This window comes from Callospermophilus lateralis, chromosome 9, assembly GCF_048772815.1.
Source record: "Callospermophilus lateralis isolate mCalLat2 chromosome 9, mCalLat2.hap1, whole genome shotgun sequence".
Taxonomy (NCBI): domain Eukaryota; kingdom Metazoa; phylum Chordata; class Mammalia; order Rodentia; family Sciuridae; genus Callospermophilus; species Callospermophilus lateralis.
The window spans coordinates 31,932,392-31,951,119 of NC_135313.1; the positions used below are offsets into that span (position 1 = coordinate 31,932,392).

General features: G+C 32.5%; 1 protein-coding gene across 1 annotated transcript in view; it reads right to left on the bottom strand.

Annotated features, from left to right (window-relative positions):
- Positions 1-18,728, bottom strand: part of Nbeal1 (neurobeachin like 1) — a 212,134-nt gene that overhangs the window by 61,385 nt on the left and 132,021 nt on the right. Inside the window, exons 28-35 of the mRNA XM_076865627.2 lie at positions 17,638-18,210; positions 17,036-17,211; positions 15,983-16,136; positions 15,567-15,695; positions 10,926-11,231; positions 10,684-10,833; positions 3,072-3,229; positions 630-754 (exon numbers count right to left, since the gene is read on the bottom strand). Coding sequence (XP_076721742.2) covers positions 630-754; positions 3,072-3,229; positions 10,684-10,833; positions 10,926-11,231; positions 15,567-15,695; positions 15,983-16,136; positions 17,036-17,211; positions 17,638-18,210 — 1,771 coding nt within the window. The remainder of the gene's footprint in view (positions 1-629; positions 755-3,071; positions 3,230-10,683; positions 10,834-10,925; positions 11,232-15,566; positions 15,696-15,982; positions 16,137-17,035; positions 17,212-17,637; positions 18,211-18,728) is intronic.

Sequence of the window (18,728 nt, forward strand, 5' to 3'; positions counted from 1 at the left end):
AATAACCCCAATTTAGTATACATATGACTCTGAATGACTTCACAAACAATATTCTGGGGTATTTCACAGATCTATTCCTCAAAAGAAGAGAAATGACAAGTGAGATGGTTGGAAAGGGAGGGCTTCCTAAAAAGTAGTAGAAACCTCTTAAACTCTGTTTTGAAATACTGCTAGGTTCAATATGTTAATGTACTTTGCTCTAGAAGAAGGCATTGGCTCATCTAAGATGTGAAGAGTCTAGAGTTCTTTAAAAATACTTTGTTTTTACAAACAAAGTTTATAATTGAAAGGTCTAAAAGATTGCTAAGAATGCTAATCATAATTAGCATTAAGTTCTCTAAGGGAAAAGGACATTGTTTCATTATAAGACACATACCAGTTGATTTGAAGTATAATTTTATATTTATAACTGTTTTTTCTTTGAGAAATTACAATAAATGGAAATATGATGTTAACTTAGATTTAGGCCAAATATAACTGTATTGAACTCATACAAACATTTATATATCGATTATAAAATGCCACCCTTCTTTCATAAGTAAATATTTAAAAAATAATGAATAAAGCAATAATAACCAGCCCACCAACACCCTGCATTCAACAAATAATTAACAGTCACTGGAACTTACCTAAATTATCTCTCAAGGCACTAGCTTCCTCATGAGTTTTGAAATTGTAATTTGGCACCAGTTTAAGTCTCATTCGGGAATAATTTTCCACATTAGCTAGTTTCCAGTGAATTGGATTCTGTTTCCTAAAAATATTCATAAGCAAACAAGTAAAATTATTTAGCTTTGACTTACTAAGATTGGTTGACTAAAGCAGTATAAGAAAACATTGAATACTTTACATTTGGCTTAGTACCATTTTATAAAAAAGTGTCTCTAATTTAATCCAACCAACCATGAGAGAATTAAATTTGCTTATCAATACTTAATACAAGAAGAACCTAAGAGGCTCAACTATTTGCCTAAGATGCCATGAAGTTTACCAGTAGCAGAAATAAGAGGAACAGGAACTTTCAGAATGACAGCCTGATACCTTACTTTCTCTGTTGAGTGAAAGTTCTTAATTGACTATAAAAGGGTTTATATTTCCAAACACCATTTTCAAAATAAAATAATTTTACTACAAATAAAAATAATAAAATTACAAATGGATAGAAGATCTGAATACAAGAGCTAAAACTATCAAAGAAAACAGGGATAAATTTTCATGACCTTGGACTTAGGAATGGTTTCTTAGATGACATCAAAAACATGCAAAAAAAAGGAAAAATTAGATAATTTGGACTTCATCAAAATTAATTTTTGTACATCAAAGACAACTATCAAGGGGCTGGGGCTGTAGCTCAGTGGCAGAGTGCTTGCCTTGCATGACCGAGGCACTGGGTTCGAACCTCAGCACCACATCAAAATAAACAAATAGAATAAAGGCATGCTGTCCATCTACAACTACTAAAACATATTTTTTAAACAAAAATCACTATCAAAAATGTGGAAAGATAATCTACATATTTATGAATAATCTATCTGATAAAAATCTGTTATTAAGGGTTGATATTGTAACTGAGGGGAACAGTACTTGCCCAGCATGTATGAGGCACTAGGTATGATTCTCAGCAACACATACAAAAAAAATAAAATAAAGGTCCATATACAACTAAAAAAAAAAAAGAATCTGTTATTAAGTCTATGTATACAGAGCTGGGCATGGTGGTACACACACCTATAATCCTAGATACACAGGAGGCTGAGGAAGAAGGACCGCAAGTTTGAGGATAGCCTGGGAAACTTAACGAGACTTTGTCTTAAAGTAAAAAAATAAGAGGAGCAGGGGAACTGGGATGTTGCTTCATGTTAGAACATCCCTGAGGGTTCAATCCCCAGTTCTTGCAAAAATATATATGTAAATAAAAATATAAATGAAAGAAACTCTGACAAATCACCAAAAAATCAAATAACCTAATTTTTAAAATGAGCTTAACAATCTAGTAGAATTTCTCCAAAGAATATATATAATTGGCCAAAAAGTACAAGAAAGATGCTCAAGATCACTAGGAAAAGGGAAAGCAAAATCATAACATTTCACACCCACTAGGAGAGCCATAAAAAAAAATCAGAAAATGACAAGTATTGATTAGGATGTGGAGAAACTGGAACCTTCATACATTACCAGTAGGAACATAAAATGATACAGCTGATGTGGAAAACTATTTGGCAATTTCTTAGTAATTTAATCACAGAATTGTATGATCCAGAAATTCCCCTTGTAGGGTATATACCCAAAAGGATTAAAAACACTTTTAAACAATTATTCTGGTAGCACTAATTATAATACCTCCAAAGTGGGAAACAGCCAAATGCCCATTGACCAATGAATAGATAATTAAAGGGTGGTATATCCATACAATGAAATATTATTTGGCCATAAAAGAAAAAAAGTACTGATATATGCTGTGATATAAAGAAAGATATTATTCTAAGTGAAAAAAGCAGGACACAAAAGACCACATATTGTATAATTCCATTTACATGAAATTTTTGGAAGAAGCAAATAAAGATAAAAAGAAGGCTGGTAGTTGTCAAGGATAGGTATCAAGTTTCCTTTTTACAGTGATGAAAACATTCTAAAGCAAGACAGTGGTGATGATTGGTCAACATTATAAATGAATTTAATGCCACCAAACTGTATATTTTCAAAAGGTAAATTTATTTTAAATGTATTTTACCACATTTAAAAAAGCACTGCAAAAATGATAACACAGTAAAACAGAAGTGACTTAGATCAACAAAATAAACTGTAAACTATTCAAACACATAGCACCATTAACCCTAGCTCAAAAAGGTAGTCAGAAAGACAGAAGTAAACTGGCTCAACACTGAATTGAATGTCCTGTAATACAGCTTTTATCACAGGATAAAGGAAGAGAAATAAGTGCATAACAACAACAACAACAACAACCAAAACATATACATAAACCTCTAATCATTCCAAACCTAATTCACAAAAATAAGTTTTTTAAAAAACATACAAATTGGAATGAAAATTAATACATTTTATAATCCTACCTTTCAGCCCAAGGTCCCCTTTCACATGTAAGATAGAGTCGAACTGCCTTCCAGTGTCTAAGACAGGCTAACTGTTGACTGCTTAGTTGTTTAAGCATATTATTATACCGCAAGTTCTCCTGGCGTGTTTTTCGATTAAATGGTTCCACGAAAAACTCCTAGAAGAATGGCAATAAAAAAGCGCTCTGAATCAAAATTTACAATATTGTCAACTTGACCAATAAAATCACATAATATGGGTGGGGTTGTGACTCAGTGGCAGAGCACTTTCCTAGCATGTGGGAGGCACTGGGTTCGATCCTTAGCACCACATATAAATAAATAAAAAATAAAGGTACATCAACAACTAAAAATATTTTAAAAAGAAATCACATAATATGAGAAAGAAGTTGGTGACCAACATGTTTTTATTATTCCATTATAATAATATTCTTTGATGAAATATGATAATTCTAGCTATCATACATTTATTTTTTTAACTTACGAAACAACCTCTAGCAATAAACATGTAAAGAACTTCAAACATGGAAAGTGTGTCAACAAGGGATTTTTAAAATTGGGTTAATTAACCTTCTACTATCAGGTGAAATAGTTTTCCTTTGATATCTTTTTATTTATAAGGAAGGAGATGCAAGAGTTATAATCACATTCCAATGGCCCAAAAGTCAATCCCAAAGACAATAGGTAAGTCTTTCATAATGAGAAAAGTCATTTGTTAACAGCTCTCTGGACAGCATCCTTGCTAGCAAATGAATTCAAATACTTATTCCAGTTTTCAGGATAAAAAAAGACTGATAATAATTTCTACTAAAATGTATCTTTAATCCCTGAATTTAAAAATTTTATAGTTTTCTAAGAGATAAGTGGTAAAACAGTTTATCTCAAGATGACACTCATCTATTAGGATCTATAATACAGCATTAATTTGTTTCAAACAAATCAATACTGAATCACATTAAAACGAACAGTTAAAGAACAAATATTTAGGCATTATAGCAGTACACAGTTAAAAATATAAGCCCTGGAGTTAGTTCTGAGTATAAATTTTAGCTACTACTCTAAGCTAATTCTCTTTTCTTAAGAAAAAACATTTATTTTTAGTTGTAGGTGGACACAATATCCTTATTTTATTTTTATGTGGTGCTGAGGATTGAATCCAAAGCCTCATGCATGCTAGGTGAGTGCTTTTCCTCTAAGCCACAACCCCAGTTCCAAATTTTCTTATCTCAATCTTTATTTTGTCCTAACTAATTTTCTGGGGGAAAATGTCCTAATCTGTTAAAGGAGGTTGACCATAACTATAATGAGAAAGATGAAGATCTAAAGTGCTTAATAAATGCCAGGAAAATAAATCTTCCTCAATAAATTGCAGCTATTATTAATATATTGTTAATGTAACTGTTACTGGATATGTAGAAAATCAATGATCTGGGGTATAATACTATCAAATTTTAAAACAGATCATTTCTGAGAAAATTGAGGAAGTCAGGATAGCTCCATGAAAATCACACATCAATTTCATCAGAGTTTTAAAGTTAAAGCACATATGGATATTCTTAATAGGTGTTTGTAGAAAACTAAAGGTAAAATTATAGGGGAAATGTTGATGAGAATATAAAATGGCAGAACATCTGTCAGGGCAATTTAACATTATTTATGATAAGTACTACATACTATTATTTCTACCTATCTTAGGGAAAACACAAAAACATAACTATACAAATGTTCAATACTATATAATAATAATGTAAAAAGGGAAAATAAGGTTCAACAATGGGAAATAAATATCTCATACAATAGAATACTATGTAGTTATATAATGGTACAGGAAGATAAATACAGTCCTTTTTTTCTATGGGTTCTGTTTCCATAGATTCAACCAAACGTGGATTAAAAATATTTAGGAAAACAAATGCATCTATATCAAACATGTACAGATTTCTTCTTGTCATTACCCCCTAGACAACACAAAAGTATAACAACTGCTGAAATAACATTTACATTGTATTAGGTATTATAAGAAACCTAGAGATGACAAAGTACAGAGGAGGATGTGCAAACATAAGATACATACATAAAAATACAGGAAAGATACAAACCAAAATGTTAACAGTGATGAAATTACAAATATTTTTATACTTATTTTATGGAATGATAATTTTCATTTGGTAATAAGAAAATTAGGAATAATATTATGATATAAGGAAATAAATGGTAATAATGAGTAAGAAGGATAAAAGATCTCATATAGAACAAGGTCACATCTCTGTTTAAACACACATACCAGCCACAAAAGGGGAAAAAAGGTCACAAGATAGTACTCCAAAATATTAAAAAGATAGCAACTAAGTCATATTATGAATTCTTTCATTTTCTTTTTAAAATTTTCAACATTTCTTATCAATATATTTTACTTTTATAACCAGAAAAAATGGGGCATTAATCTGGTCCAAACTCCTTATTTTATAGATATGGAAACTGGAGCTAGAGAGATTACGAGTTTTGCTTCCATGATTATCCAGCTATTATGTATGAAAGCTGGTACCATAAGTCAGATATTCAAACTCTACCCCCTCAAATAGATGATGGGTAAGAAAGAAAGAAAAATGGATTGGAAAATATTACTCTTTTCAAGGCAGTAAAAACAATGCAAAAATTTTCCCATTCATTTATATCATCAGTTTTTTGATTATACATTTCTTTATTTTTCAATGCATCCTATGCTACCTTAACCAACCAACTCTTCTCAAAGCAAACTTTTATGCTTAACATAGAGTGCTGTTGTTGGCTGGATCCCCATCTTTGTACCTGTAGTAGACGATGTGTTCAGTTTGCTCTAGATACTGCGGCCTTCCAAGCAGCCACAGCTATGACTCAGAATCCACTGTGCATCTGAACTAGCAAGTGCCCCCAAGGCTACACCCAGCTACTTGGGCAGCAGGTAGCAACAGCGCAGAGGGAGCTTTGGAGCAAAGGTCAACCCACAGCATACATGTTATAGCTATTGGCATGAAAATCATCAGTGGGAAAGACCTTAACTTTTTTTTTTTTTTAGACGTTGATGGATTTTTATTTTATTCATATATTTATATGTGGTGCTGAGAATCGAACCCAGTACCTCACACATCCTAGGCAAGTACTCTGCCACTGAGCCACAACCCCAGCCCTTAACATTTAAAGAAATAATTTGTAGAGGATGGGGTTGTAGCTCAGTGGTAGAGTACTTGACTTGCCTAGCATGTGTGAGTCACTGGGTTTGATCCTCAGCACCACATATAAATAAATAAATAAATAAATAAAATAAAGGTATTGTGTCCATCTACAACTAAAAAATATTTAAAAAGAAAAAATAATTTGTATGTATGAATGAATGAAATGTACCAAGGATATCCCAATATCAGTAAATAATTCTTTTTCTTATACCTTCTGAAGCTACATTCAGTTATAATTATTGGCTACGACACACTTGAGGCACTTGAAATACATAGTGTCAAAAAAATACTATGGTTGGGATCCTAAATGCCCTCAAAGGTCATGTGATAAAGGCATGGTTGCCAGGTGGTGGCACTATTGGGAAGGAGATGGGACCTTTAAGATGTGGTGCCTGGTAGAAGGAACTTAGGCCACTGGGTGAGTGCTCTTGAAGGGAATGCCAGAGTCTCAGCCCCTTCTTCTCTTTTTTTGCTTCCTGGCTGCTAGGAGGTGAACAAATGTCCTCCTCCATGTCCCTACAGGCAAAGTAACAGTGTTAAGAGATCATGGACTGAAACTACTAAAACAATGAGCCAAAATAAACCTTTCATCTTTATCTCAGATGTTCTGTCATAGTAACAGACAACTGATTAAAACAAATAGTACTGAAAGGAAAATAAAGCTGACAACCTAGCAAAAATATCTACAAATGCTCTTTTTTCATTTCAGAAATTAATTGATACCATTTCCTTTTCTTTTTCATAATTAATCTTTTTATTTATTTGTTTGAGATAGTGGGAATTGAACCCAAGGATACTCTACCAATGAACTACATACCCAGCCCTTTTTAAATTTTTATTTTGTTTTTTAAATTTCAAGACAGGGTCTTACTAAGTTGCCCAGGCTGGCTTTAAACTTGCAATCCTCCTGCCTCAGCCTCACAAGTCACTAAGAGTACAGGAATGTAACATATCAGCCAGCTCATAATTACTCTTGAAAAATGAGTTACATAGGTTTTTACACTTGGTGTTATTTGTATGTTTAATTATAGCTATTACAACACATATTGATTTAAACATCTTTTCATGCATTTGACATTTATATTTCTTCTTTGTTGAAGAGTAATTTTAAATTATTTTGTCAATTTATTAATTGTATTTTTATAGGTAATTTTGTGGATTCTTTATTTTTACTCTGGACATAAATCCTTTGTCCATAATTTATTTGCAAATATTTTCTCCTAGTACATGGACTGTTTACTTACTCTTTAACAGCATCTTACAACAACAAAAGTTTTTAATTTTGATTAAGTTCAGCTCATAAATATTTGTCTCTTATGTGTTATGTGTTTGGCATTTAATATAGGAACTCTAAAACTCTAGGTCACACTTATTCTTTTTCTGTGGCTCCTTCTACAATAATTTATGAAGCTTGTCAGGTATGATCTTATTGATTTCACATTTAACGGTATAATCCATTGGAGTTATAATATGAAGTGAAAGTCTGGTGTTTTTATGAAAAATGAAAAAAATAACACAACAAAAACTACAGATATCCAATTGTTCCAGGATCATTTGTTGAAAAGAATGTTCATTCTCCACTGGATTGCTGTTACAACTTTGTCAAATTTTACATAAACCTATATATGTCTCGATTTCTATATTTTTCTATTTATTCTATGGGTTTATGTGTGCATTCTTTTGTCAATATCACACTGTTTTGATCAGTAAACTTAAAATACATCTTAAAATAGTAGCATCAGTCCCCTAATTTTTTCTTCTTTTCCAAAATTCCTATGTCTTTTCAAATTTTAGAAACTGTCTTTAAGCACAGAGAAACTTCCTAACATTTTAAAAAGTACTGCATTAAATCTAGTTTCTTACATTGACACCTAAGTATTTTATTCTTTCAAAGCTATTGTAAATAGTATTCTTTAAAAAAATTCTGTTTCTAATTGTTCATTTCTCATAAATGGAAATATGAGTAAGTTTCATATTCTGATTTTATATCCTATAATCTTGCTCAACTCATAAAAGGTTGTTAAAAAAAAACAGATTCCTTGGGATTTTCTACATAGAGAACCATGCTATCTGCAAATAGTTGTTGTGGTAAACAGTTTTATGTGAGTGCCTTTTATAATCTTTTCTAAAATAGTGACTACATGTAAGAAGAGTGGACATTATTACTACCTAGGTTCTCTATGTGAAGGGAAAGCCCTCAATTTTTCATCTCTAAATATGAAGCTAGCTGTAGAATTTTTGTAGAGATTGAGATAGTTCTTCACTATTCCTGGCTTTTTAAAATAATTATTTTAGTTATAATACACAAAATACCTTTATTTTATTTGTTTATTTATTTTTTTATGTGGTGCCTCACATGTGCTAGGCAAGCGCTCTACCACTGAGCCACAACCCCAACCCCCTATTCCTAGTTTTGATCATAAGTGGATGTTAAATTTTGTTGAGCTTTTTCTGCAACTGATATAATTTAGTTTTTCTTGACATGTCTATTAATGTGGTCACCTATATTGATTGATTTACAAATATTGAACCAGCCTTACATTCCCAGAATAATCTCCACTTTGTTGTGATGTTATGTGTACAGCTGGATTTGGTTTACACTTATGTTCCTAAGGGTTACTGGTCTGTAATTTTCTTGTCCTGTTTTTGCATGTTTTCAAAATAACAGCAACATTGTCCTCATAAAATGAGTTAGCAAGTATTCTTGCTCTTCAATTTGCAGAAGAGACTATAAGGAATTTGTATAATATCTCCATTAAATTAAAAAATTGCCATTAGACGTTATTACCCTATGTACATATATGATTACATGACCTGTGCAACTCTACATCATGTGCAAGAATGAGAAATTATACTCCATTTATGTATGATATGCATTATGTCAAAATGCATTCTACTGTCATGTATAACTAATTAGGTCAAAAACTAAATAAAATTAAAAAGAAAAAAGAATTTACCATTGAGACAAATGGCCCAGTATTTTCCCTTGTGAAAGATTTAACTATATTTAATTTCTTTAACTATGCAAACTCTCTACTTATTTTTAAATAAGTTCTAAATTCTGTATCTGTCAAGAAATTCATTAATCCAAGTTGTCAAACTTATGGACATAGAGCAGTTTGCAGCAGTTCCATTTTAACATATTAACATCAGTGGAATCAGTGATAATAATGCATTTTTTATTCCTGATATAAGTAATTTTTCTTTTTTTTGCTTCTGGCTAGAAATTTTATCAGTTTTACTGGTTCTTTTAATAGGGGGTATTGTTTTGTTTTGTGATGCTGGGTATTTAACCTAGGGGTACACCACCACTGAACTATACTTCTAGGTGTTTTAAATTTTTATTTTGAAACAGAGCCTAAGTTGCATTGCTGAGGCTGGCTTCAAACTTGCAATCTGCCTGCCTCAGACTTTTGAATCTCTGGTATTACATTTGTGAGCCACTGCACCAGGCTTTACTATTAATTTTAAAAGTTAGATTTTGGTTTCATTGTTTTTCTCTATTGCTTTTCTTTTTTAAATTTCATTGATTTCTTATCTCTGCTTGTTACAGGTTTAAAATACTTCCCTTTTTCTAGTTTCTTAAGGTACAAACTTAATTTTTTAATATAAATATACAGTGCTTTAAATATCCCACTAAACCCTGATGTGCACCCTGCCTCCTCTAGTATCTACTGAGGACCTGAGGACTTTCAATTTAAAAGATTTTCTACAAGATCATTAGATACAGAATGCTTCATTATTATTTCAATTATTATTGACTAGCTGTTTTTCTTCCAATTCTGAAATAATTTTTTTTTTTTTTTTTTTTGCTTCTGGCAGAAATTTTATCAGTTTTACTGGTAAAGACAAACAGGCTATTACTTGTTTTCAAATTTCAGATTTGATATTACTCTCATGTGCATATTAAATGCTTAGAATAAACACAGAAAACTAAACATTAAAACATTGTTTTAGCTTTATGGTCACTGTGACAAAAACACCCAACAAGAATCTCTGAGAGGAAGAAAAGTTTATTTGGGGTTCATGGTTTTAGAGGTCTCAGTTCACAAGATAGCCTTTGTTACTCTGGGCCTGAGGTGAGGTAGCACATCACAAGGGAAGGGCCCAGTGGAAGAAAGCTGCTCAGCTCATGACAGGGTCAGGAAACAGAGAAAGGAGGGAGAAGGGCTGCAGTGAGTACAGAGGCACACTTCCAGGGCACACCCATAATGACCCAATTAAACCAGTCAGGCCCCACCTACTTAGTCACCATCCTGTCACTCCATTCAAATTGGGATGGACTGATTAGGTCACAGCTCTCATAATATAATCAGTTACCTCAGAACATTCCTCCATTAACAGGAGCTTTTCAGGGACACTTCATATCCAATCCACAACAAACATTTAATAAATTTTACCTGAAACTTGAGCTTGCTTTCTCCTCCTTCCCGGTCTCGTTTATGCATATTTACCATTAGGGCTTCATAACAATTCTTCCAGTAAAGTGCCATGTTCTCATGACCATCATAAAATGTATGAGCTTCATACTGCTTCATATAAGGTATAATCTTATTTAAAAAAAGAACATACAGAATTTGTATACATTCTGTAAAACTGATAAATCAATAAAGCAATCTTGCTCAAAAAAGAGAAAACTTACATATTTTTCAATGTAAACTTGCCATTCATTTGAACTGCAATATTCTTGAAAATCTTCAAAAAATGAGGAACTACCATTGGTAAAAGGTAAAGAAGGCAGGTGCAAATTCATGAAGAGAAGTTCATAAATTTTGGAAACCAGAGTTCGGACAAGGGGAATCAGAAATGAGTAGATTTCAGTCTGTTCCTTGATTGACTGACTGAGAACATTTTCCAGCTTCCCTAAAATGTAACATGCTTCATCCTGATTTTCAATCACTTTGGTTTGAAGAAGGGTATTTAGCTTAGCTGATGCCATTGCACAAACCTGGAAGAAAACAGATTAGATAAGAAAGGACAGACTAAAGTAGACATTTAGTGAGAGTAAAGTTTCTACCTCACTCTGCAAGTGCAGAACTTTTATATAATAACTTTCAAAGAATTGTGAGATCTAAGATATTATCTTACTTCTAAGCTAACAACTAGTTCTTCTACATTTTCATAGATGTTAACATACAAAATAAAGATTCTTATTTACGGACAAAGATCTCCATCAATAGTAATAAGGATAGTATCAGCATTTGGACGGTTCCTAAAATCACAATCCCCACCATGAGACACAAAAAAGACTAGATGATAACTGCACATAGAGTAGTGGTAGTTTGGAGAGGAGCATCAAGCTCAAGGAACCTGAATCTTTTAAACTGGGCTGTCAGCTTATCTGATCTTTGCTATGGAGAGAGAGATTACCTGTATTATACCAGGCAGTAAACAAACCTGCCTTTTGCTCTACAAAGAAACATGACCTCAAACTTCCACAGTTGTTCACTATGCAAACATTCTCAAAAAGAAGTTTATATGAACAGTCAGAGCCTCTACTCACATGATATGCTGAAACACAAGACACTCATGGAGAACTGTCTTACCAACAAAGACTGCAGGAAGTACTGTCTTTCTCAGGTTATGAATGAGGTAGCATACATGCCCAATTGTTATTGACAGCCATTTTGTGTGCAAAAGAGAAGCCAGCTTAAGACAAACTGACACATGACCAAGAGCAGTGCGGTAAGAATGGCAAACAGGTGGAACCAGAGTTCTGACTGAAGGCTTAAACTCATCTAAACTATGGAATTCTTAATTCTAAGATCTAAGACTTCAAAGCAGGAAAAATTACATAACTGTGCCTCCTTTTCCCTTAACTCCATAACCTTATTTTCAATTATTATCTCCAATGTAAAGAAGAGCAAAAGAAAATAAGAAATTTTGAGAATCAGACAGCACTTCAAGATTGTTTTTGTGCCAAAAGCTAGTCTTATTAGTACCAACAGATCTTTGCAGGCCAAGGTAATAAGAGACTACAGGCAGTATAAAAGCTAGTCTTATTAGTACCAACAGATCTTTGCAGGCCAAGGTAATAAGAGACTACAGGCAGTATTTCCATGCAAATATTAACAAAGCAAAAAGCACTGGAAGAAATAATTTATAAGACGGTTCAAAGCTTTAACTTCTCTACTACAAAAGTGAAGCTCCACTACCCTCCTCATATCCTCCATCCCCAATTTAGTCTTTGAATCTAAAGAAACTTAATTCCAATATGAATATATATATAAATCCATAAAAGAATATAAAATAAGTGATAAAATCCCTACATCCAGGAAACAAATGTTAATATTCAGTATTAGATCAGTATTTGCTGGATATTAATATTTGGTATTAACAATAACTTTTTTATCAAGTGCTTTTAAAAATACTGTACACATAAAAAGTTGAATATTGGGCTGGGGATGTGGCTCAAGCGGTAGCGTGCTCGCCTGGCATGCGTGCGGCCCGGGTTCGATCCTCAGCACCACATACAAACAAAGATGTTGTGTCCGCCGAAAACTAAAAAATAAATATTAAAAATTCTCTCTCTCTCTCCCCCTCTCTCTCACTCTCTCTTTAAAAAAAAAAAAAAAGTTGAATATCAAGTGCTTTGCTTTTAAATGAATATCATGGCACTCAACAGCTCTACATTTATACATTTATTTAAAAGTATTAAGGTACTTTGAATAAGTACCAGATAATTTCCTTGGCCTTAATTTTGGATACGAACATACCACATACATACATGTTCCTCTGGCCCACATTATAAAGCACATTAGTGTCACCTGAGAAATTACAAAAAATATTGAATGAATTACTATGGGTGATGCCTTACATAGGTATTTTTAAAAAGCTTCTCTAGGTGATTTCATGTACAGCCAAGGATGAGAATCACTGAGCTTAAAAAAACAAAAACAAAACAAAACAAAACAAAAAAAAACTGGAAAAACAGGGAATCTAACTAGAGATTATATTCTGTATCTAAATGAATAGCCACATAATCCTACTTTGGAGATAAGCTGGGAAATCTTGGTTTTTATACAAAATCTCAAAACACTTATATTTTGGTCCTATTCTTTAAAATGCACAGCCTCACATAATTGCACTTTTATATCTGAAAGAGTAAAATTAAGCAGCAGGCTATTGAGAAATATTTGAGATAACTAACTACTGGTAGATAGGATTAGCCTCATCTGTAAGTGCTATACTTGTTTGCTTATTGAGCAAGTATTTACAGAGCTCCTAGGAAGAGAAGGCACTGGATATATAAATGGTGAACTACAGAAACAGACATTTTGCCCAGGGTAATGCCATCAAATAAAAAAAAAAAAACACCAAAGGTAACTACATGTAAAACAAAAAAACAAAAAAATAGTTCTAACATCTAAAATAAATAAGTACCTTGCATGTTAGTTGCAACTGCTTGGACAATCATTAGGCTAATATTAATAAAAAGGTCAAAAAAAACTATCCTTGTTCTATTTCTGGTGGAAGAAAAAAAAAGATAGTATGATGAACATAAAAGTGTATAAGGATTTCAGTAGTTAGATTATCATAGGATATAGTATCAGTAGGATTAATAGACAAAGAACAAATTATTTTTAACGTTCTTAGTTTGTGTACTTTCAAATAGTACTTTAAAACTGTACAATTCAAACTTTTACCATCACTTGTCTTTTTTTAATATTTATTTTTTAGTTGTAGTTGGTCACAATATCTTTATTTTTTTATGTATTTTAATGTGGTGCTGAGGATCAAACCCGGGGCCTCACACATGCTGGGCGAGCACACTACCACTGAGCCACAACCCCAGCCCCACCATCATGTGTCTTAATACCCATTTTCCTGTTTAGTTTTTCTGCCAAACAATGAAATTCTATAGTGAATATGATACTTTCATGAAAAAGAGGGGGGATAAACTATTTAATAAACTAACAGAGGAATATTAGTTTATATAATAGTAAGAGAAAGAACTCAAAATACCCAAATAAATGACAATTTTGATAATATAAAAAAGATATTCATAGAAAACTATACACTAGGAAGGAAATGTATACTATAACATTAATAGTGTTTTCTCTTAAGGTATGGAATGTTGAATAATTTACTTTTTTCCTCTTTATGCTGTTGTGTTTATTCTCCAATAAGCATGTGTTATGATCAGAAGGAAGTATTCACTAAAAAATATAATTATCAGATAGTGGTCTCTTTTTCCTTGGTACTGGGATCAAAACCAAAGGCCTTCTATCCATTTTATTTTATTTTGAGACAGGGTTTTGTTAAGTTGCTGAAGCTGGCCTCAAACTTGTAATCCTTAAGATCTAACTCACTAGTTGATTGGATTACAGGTGTGCGCCACTACACCAGACAGATTATAGTAAAAATAGGGCAACCTTATGTCAGAATTGTAACTTTTCTCTGTTTTTAGCAATATTATACCTAGTTTATCAACAGCATTAGAAACCAGACCCACCCTGAACACAAATACAAAAAGCTATGGGATACTTATGATGAATCCAACTCATGTCTCATAAGCACCCAATGTAAACAGAAACATAACAGACTAAAATTCACATAGAACTTTTCCAACCTTGTAAACTTTAAATATTCTTTATGAATATATTTAGCTTCTGTTTACTTCTAAAATCTACCATGTTGATTAGCCCGTTAGGTATTTGGTGTTTGGTGAGTGTAAAAAGTATGAAATACAATGTAAAATTGTGTATTAGTAAAATAGCATGAACGGACCAATATAAAAAATAATTTTCTTAAAAATGCAAGCCCTAGGGTTGGGGATGTAGCTCAGTGGTTGAATGCTTGTCTCGCATGTGTGAGGCACTGGGTTCAATCCTTAGCACCACATAAAAATAAATAAACAAATAAATAATACTGTGTCCATCTACAACTAAAAACAAACAAACAAAAATTTTAAAAATGTAAGCACTAAACTGTGTGTGTAATATATACATATATATGTAAACATAATCTATGCAGACTGTCTAGGACCTTGCAAACTACACTAAATGTAGATGATATGAACAATGCTTTTAATATAAGCTATGAGTAAATCCTATAAAAGGAAACCTTAAAATTACATGGAGTCATAAATATGAGGAAGAAATAGTCAATTAACTACATTTCAAGCTCCTTTCCGATCTCACAAAATTGAAATTTCAAATGAACTTATGAATATTTTTTGAACTAATAAAACAGAGTACTGAAAAGGCATTATCATTTAGTTATTACAGAAATAACTATACCACATCCAAGTATAGAAAATAATATAAAAGAATTGACAAACCTGCAAACTGCCCCTTCCAATGAATCCCAGAAGCATCTGAATCTGAATTTGAGAGACCTTTACCCACGCTGGATTCTGAGAATACCAGACTGACAGAGAGTCAAAGAGCAGCATGATATCCTCTAAAAGCTATCATAAAAGAAAATTTGAAAAATAAAAGCATTCAGTTTTTAATTTACTGATAGTGTGTTTTTCTAAACACTAACACAAATCATAAATATTTGAAAACTAGTCCAATATACATCTGGGAAAAGCCACAATAATCATACTAATAATATTTAACAAAATCTGTGACAGTTCATCATATCTAGTCCCTGCTTACTGCATTTAATGCTCTAAAAAGAGAAGATGAAAAATTTCTTTCTTTGAATAATCCTTAACTACCCAAAATATAATTTCAAAGCGCTATTACCAACCTTCTCAGTCCACATGCTTGAGTTAACTAGTCCCTCTGACTGCAGAAAGTCCTGTATGATCATCATGAGTCGGAAGGCATTTTCAGCAGTTACTGAATTAGTTTTTGTTTCTCTGTTTTCTGTGACCGCCCACTCTAACATCTTCTGTAGTAAACTAAATGTAAACAAAGTCCTCTTAAAACCATTGTAAGGGACTGGGGCTGTAGCTGAGTGTGGAGCACTTGCCTTGCATGGGTGAGGCACTGGGTTAGATCTCAGTACCACATAAAAATAAATATATAAAATAAACGTAATGTGTCCATATACAATTAAAAATATTTTTTAAGAAAACACTGTAACATTAGATTCGTTTTATTTCATCTGATGATCAAAGTAATTCACTGGATATTTCTGTAGATGTAATTTAACAATAAAGGAGGAACTTTTTAATGTTTGGAGTATCTGCCTTTAATACACTTATTATTAAAAGTCAGTTACCTATTTTGCTTGTCTATGAAAAGGCCAACAAAATAATTTCACATTTCAGTCTCTATAAGATATTTAAAATAGTTTCTATAACAACTAGATATTGGGAAAGTTAGGGAAGAAAGCTTTATTATGTCTTAGAGAGGATCTAAGAAAAATAAAGAGGAAACTCTTCCTAGTGTGCTATTGCTACAAAGTCCTGTCATCTACAAGGAACACTAAATACTTCAGAGAAATTTTTATGAAAACACTACTTCGTTCTTTAGCATGCAAACATTTAAATTTGGACAAGCCCATTTTAAACACATCAAGTCCTGACAGAAAACAATTTAAACAAAAAAAGTAAAATCATTTAAAACTCAATCTACAAAAGATTTAAGTATTCTCACATTAGTTAGTTTTGTATTTCTCTCTAGATTCTACAAGAATGGTAAAAGATAGGAAAGGAAATTGAATATGGTTTCTTCCTTTCCCCCCTATGAATATTGAATAATGAATACTGAGTGTTTAATAACTGATGTTATTTTAGACTCATATCTACTACTAAAGGAGGGTTAAAATAAAAAAAAACACTAACTGAATGCTTACATTAGTTTTATTTCATCTGATGGTCGAAGTAGCTCATTGGATATTCCTGGTTTAGTTAGTGCTGAAAATACTTGTCCCCGTTCAGTCCAAGTATCATCATCAGACTTTTCTAGTCCCTTACACAATACATAACTTAAAATATCTGTCACCAACTGAAGAAGCTCCTCCTCACATCTCTATAAAAATGATAAAGTAATATTAAATTATCGGAGAAAGGAAGTGTTACAGCACTTCATAAGCATTATTACATATTCTGACAAATTGTGTAACATGTTTTTAAAATGCCTTGAACCTGAAACTTCAGTAGTCCCTGGAGATTCAAGTTGTATAGACACAGCTTTGTTCTTAAGACATAGGGTTGGAGATGCAGCTCAGTGGTAGAGTGCTTGCTTAGCATGCAGGAGGCCCTAAGTATGATTCCCAGCAGCACAAAAAGAAATATACAATCTAGTGACTTCCAGACTTCTAAACCTTAAATCATGAGACTTAGAAAATGAATATAATATGAAATTGTTAATAATTGATCACACATTGCTAAGAATTACAAGTATTAAATGACATATGAAAATAAAAACACCATTTGGAAAAATAAGGAATTTTACCTCTTGGCTTTCAAGTAAAGAGAAGTCGTCATTAAAGCCATTATCACTTGTGATGCTACTCTCTTTGTCAGACTGAACAGAAAATGATTTAGTAGACTCTATTGGGGATGGCGTGCTAGGTAGGCTATCCGGCATTTGATTTCCACTATCACTCAGTTCACATGAATCAACTCCAGTGAGATCTAAACTCAAATGTGAAGGGTTACCATGCCAGAATTCTTCCTGATTCTCTGACTTGAAAGACAATTCTCCCACAGAACTATCTTCTTGAAACAATGGTGCATTTGAATCTAGAGAGTGTCTATCCTCCAAACTCCATTGATCTGAAGACTCACTAGCTGAAGCAAAAGAGTTGAGTTTTTCCTCATCTGTCTTTTCATCGAAGTTCCTCTTAATATCATCAGTTGACATATTTTTATTTTCTTTCATTAAAACAGCCCTGCTGTGCTTATGAAGAGAATTTCCATTTTCAAAATTTTCTTTTAAAAGAAGTCTAACTAGGGTGTCTTGCCAACCCACTTGTTGTGATATCTGATGTGCTGCATCTGGCTGGGACTGCAAAATCTGTAAAATCTGCAAAGAAATTAAGAAACAAAATTCTTCAAAAAGAACACAGTACTTTTTATCAAAAAGTCTCTTTTCAGTTATTTTAATGACATTGTAATTTAATGGGAAAATGCAGAAGAATATACTTTCAAAGATTATGTTTTGAATCAGATTGTAAACTATTTGGAGAACCGACATTGTAGATCCAATTAATCATGTACAAAGTAGGGATGTACTAAAACATTTGTGAAAGATAAAAAAGGAAAACCAAAATGATCCTCCACATGCCAAAATATACCTGTTACTAGTCTGACTTGTTCAGAGAGAAAGTATAAATAGGATGATGGTATAAGTAAAATATAAAAATAAAATGATATTCTCAACAAAATATTTTCCATGAGTCTACTACATATGTTCAGCAAATATTATTGACTAGTACAATGTTACAGTACACTTTTAGGCCTAGGGTTTATGGGAGTGAATAGGACACACAGGTTCTGTCGCAGAACCTGTGTATACCAAGAATGATGTTTTCTCATCTCACT